At 39.7% G+C, this 4,250-nt stretch overlaps 1 gene segment (V, D, J or C); it reads right to left on the reverse strand.

Moving 5' to 3' along the window:
• Positions 1-1,126: 1,126 nt before the first annotated feature.
• LOC125615197 lies at positions 1,127-1,842 on the reverse strand. The segment is given in 2 exon segments: positions 1,127-1,419; positions 1,677-1,842. Coding segments are annotated over 2 exon segments (345 nt in total).
• Between the last annotated feature and the right edge of the window lie 2,408 nt (positions 1,843-4,250).

Consider the following 4,250-nt stretch of genomic DNA (forward strand, 5'->3'; position numbering starts at 1 on the left):
GCAGTTAGAGAAATGCAAACTCTAAGATTTCATCTCACACCAGTCAGAATGGCAGCTTTAAGAATACAAACAATAATTGTTGGCGAGGATGTGGGGAAAAAGTACACTCAGAATTTGCTGGTGGGATTGCAAACTGGTGCAGCCAATATGGAAAGCAGCATGGGGATTCCTTGGAAATCTGGGATTGGAACCACCATTTGACCCAGCTATCCCTCTCCCCGGACTATACCCAAAGTACTTAAAAACAGCATACTACAGGGGCACAGCCACATCAATATTTATTGAAGCACAATTCCCAATAGCTAAACTGTGGAACCAACCTAGGTGCCCTTCAGTAGATGAATGGAAAAAGAAAATGTGATATATATATATATATATATATATATATATATATATATATATACACACACACACACACACACACACACACACACATACACACATATACATATATACATACACACATACACACATACACACACACACACGATAAAATGTTATTCAGCATTAAATGAGAATGAAATCATGGCATTTGCAGGTGAATAGATGGAGTTGGAGAATATAATGCTAAGTGAAGTTTGCCAATCTCCAAACACCAAATGCTGAATATTTTCTCTGAGTTAAGGATGCTGATTCATAATGTGGCTGGGGTGGGCATGGGAGGTTTAAATGAGCTTTACATAGGGCAAAGGTGAGGGAGGGAAAGAGAAGGGGAATGGGGGTAGGAAAGATGGTGGAATGAGATGGACATCTTTACCCTGAGTACATGTATGAAGACACGAATGGTGTGACTCTACTCTGTGTACAACCAGAGATATGAAAAATTGTGCTGTATATGTGTAATATGAAATGTAATGCATTCTGTTGTCATATATAACAAATTAAAATTTAAAAATAAAAAAGAATTCCTACTTCAAACAAAATAAAAGGATTGATATTCAGTTAAAAAAAATAGCATCCCTTTGTATTAGTTCTACCTGGCTTCCCCAGTTTTTCACGAGGCAGTTGAATCATTCTGAGGCCTTTAGTCTTGGCAAGTGTCCCAGAGTCCCCTCAACTGTCCTGTTTCAGAGTAGCATCTGTGCCCCAGCTGCAGGTTTGGGAACAACCCACAGAGGCCTAGAGATCACTGTGCCTCTCCTCCACAGAAGTAGGTGCCCGAGTGGCTGGGCTGAGCAGCTGTGATGCTCAGGGAGCTTTGCTGCATTTTTGCATCCAACCTGGCAGTTAATTTTTCATGGCTTTTCTCTTCTCCGCCTTTACGAAATAGCATCAAGAAGATGAACTCTCCATCATAGTTCTGCCTATACCAGTGTAAGGCATAAAAAGACTGTGATGAATTGCAATTTATGGTGAGATTCTCTCCCTCTTGGATGCTCAGAGACCGAGGACTCTGCAGCAGTACTTGGCTACTGACCCCTGTTCAACAAGACAATATAAAGAAAGCACAGGAGACCCTCAGGAGGTCTGCATGGTCATAGTCAGGATGGCGACTCCCTCCCCCTCCCCACGTTCCCCAATCAGCAGCACCATCACATCAACAGGGAATATTATTCATTTTTTTTCAACATCTATCTGACTCTCAAAAGGCTCTTCCAGGACAGAAGATGACTTAGTGCCTGCCCTCAGGAAGCCTTCATCATCTCACAGTTCTTCCACAGGAAACCCATACTCACAGGCTGCCTGCAAGCCCAGTATCCCTACAAGTGCTTGCAGGAGAGTCTCCATCCCTGTCTCTTCAATAAACAGCCAAATAAGATTTCTATGAACAGGCTTCCCCAGCAGAGTTACTCCAGCTCCTTGGGGAGGGAGACTTCACCAATCAGGGACCATACCTGGTTCCTGTTTGTCAGCATCACAGGAACCTTAACTGAAATACTTTTAAACACTGCCACCCTTTGACTAAACTGAGAAATGTGCAGTAACAGGTGACTTCTGGAGTGAATTTATATGTGAGATACATTTGTAAATTGCAATTAAGGTTTCCATTTTTCATGAAAATAGAAAATATCCTCTCACTCCTTACATGCTTGAGAAAGTTTCCCCTTTATAATTAAGAGAAATCAAGGAATTCTGTTATTTGTAGAACAGAGTAATTGTTTTTCACTTGGCTTTGTTTACTTTTGGTTTCAACCTTTTGAAAACTATTAAAGCATACTTTTTTATAATATAAATTTCAAATTTTACCTGAAAATTATTATTTTTTATTATTGGTTTTATTTTTTAAATACATGACAGCAGAATGCATCACAATTCTTATTACACATATAGAACAGATTTTCATGCCTCTGTATATAAAGTATGTTCATATCAATTCATGTCTTCATACATGTACTTTGGATAATGATGTCCATCACATTCCACCATCCTTGTTAATCCCCTGCCCTCTCCCTTTCCCTCCCACCCCTCTTCCCTATCTACTTGACATCTAATAAATTGCATATATTTAAGAGGTATAATTTGACAATTTCTGGTGTGGGATACAAATATGAAATCATTGTCACAATCTAGAAAATGAATATTTGTACCATTCCAAAATTCCCTTGTGGCCCTGGTCCTTTGTGCTCTGTTCTAATTCCTCCTGTATACCTTCCTACCATACCCTCCCAACCCTATTCATCCCCAGGCAATCTCTGATCTGCCTTCTTTTAATATAGAGTATTTTAAATTTTCATCATATCTAGTTGCTTTCAGCATATTTGAATCTGTATTAGTTAACATCGGCTGCTATAACATAATACCATAGACCAGGTGGCTTAAACAGTAGACATTGTTTCTCAGAGTTCTGGGGACAGGGAAGTCCAAAAATCAAGACTTCAGTCAATTTGGTTTCTGAGGGAAGAGTTCTCTTCCTGGTTTAAAGAGGTCATAGTACTAGGGATTAACTCGGAATCAGAGACATGACAGGCAAGTACTCTAGAAGGCCACATCACCCAGCCTCAGAAGGCCACCTTCTTGTTGCATCCTTACAGGATGAAAAGATTGAGCAGCCTCTCTGGTGTCTTTTCTTTTATGAGCACCATTTCTATAATGAGGGTCCCACCCTGATAGCCTCACTTAATCTTAGCTACCACCCAAAGGCCTTATCTCCAATATCACTATGTTCGAGGTTAGGGTGTCAACATTGGAGTTTGGAGTAACACAAATATTCAGTTTGTAACTGATCCTCTGTATTGTTCTTGTGGATGGTTCATTCCTTTTAAATGCTCAGTAGTATTCCATTGTGTAGATTCATCTGCTGGTGGACATTTGGGTTATTTATAACTGATATTTTCCAAGCTGCTGTATGAATATTCACATATAAGTGTTACATGGACATGAATTTTAATTTTGGGGAGGGGGTTAATACTTGGGAATGGAACTGCTGAGTTTACTAATAGATGCATATATAGCATTTTAAGAAACAGAGGAACTATTTTCTGCTGAGAGTTTCAGTGGCTCTGAAAATTCACCGATGCTTGGTATGTTCAGTCATTTTTATTTTAACCTTTCTAGTAGGTATGTATTATGACTGATGATGCTGAGTGTCTTTCATGTGCTTATTTACCATACATAGGTCTTTTGGGAAGTTTCTATTCAAATAGCTCTGGATTGTCAAATCTTCATGCATCTAAGAGTTAGGTTCACAAATGTCCCAGAATTCTTCTCCTTGGCTTTACCCCATACTTGAGTATTTTTATATATGTTGCACAGGAGAAGAGAAATGTGGCTAGTATCTATTTATGAGCTATTCAGAACCATAAGGCTAAAGATAAATTGTCCCCTTCTGTAGCCCCTAAGCTTAATGAACCTAGAACTCCTCATAGCCTGTGAGTAGGGGTATGGCCAGCCTCTCACATTGTGCTCAGACCTAGTAAAGAAGGACACCGGCGTAAATTCTTTCAAGTACTTTGGAAGAAGTGGAGGCAGCAGATACCAACCACTCTTTTGTCTTTAGCCACAAAAGCCATCATTTCTTAGACTATTTTCCTGAAGTTGAGATAAGAATAAGTCCAGTTACCAACCTCATAGTTTAAAAGCAAACTGAAGTTTGGGGTCTATGTGTCTGAGCCTGGTTGGGGAAGATCCCAGGCTACAAAACAGTAAGTAGCCCCTAGCACAGCCAGACCACTGCCTTCCCTGTGGGTGTTCCCCAGCCAAGAATGTTCTACAGACAGAACAGCCTTTGGTTAGGTCTTTCTTCATCTCCAGGTTTAAATATACATTTTAAAAGAGAATAAGAATGTCTTCTCTTTGTATAGCCATAATTC

This window comes from Marmota marmota, unplaced genomic scaffold, assembly GCF_001458135.2.
Source record: "Marmota marmota marmota unplaced genomic scaffold, marMar, whole genome shotgun sequence".
NCBI lineage: Eukaryota > Metazoa > Chordata > Mammalia > Rodentia > Sciuridae > Marmota > Marmota marmota.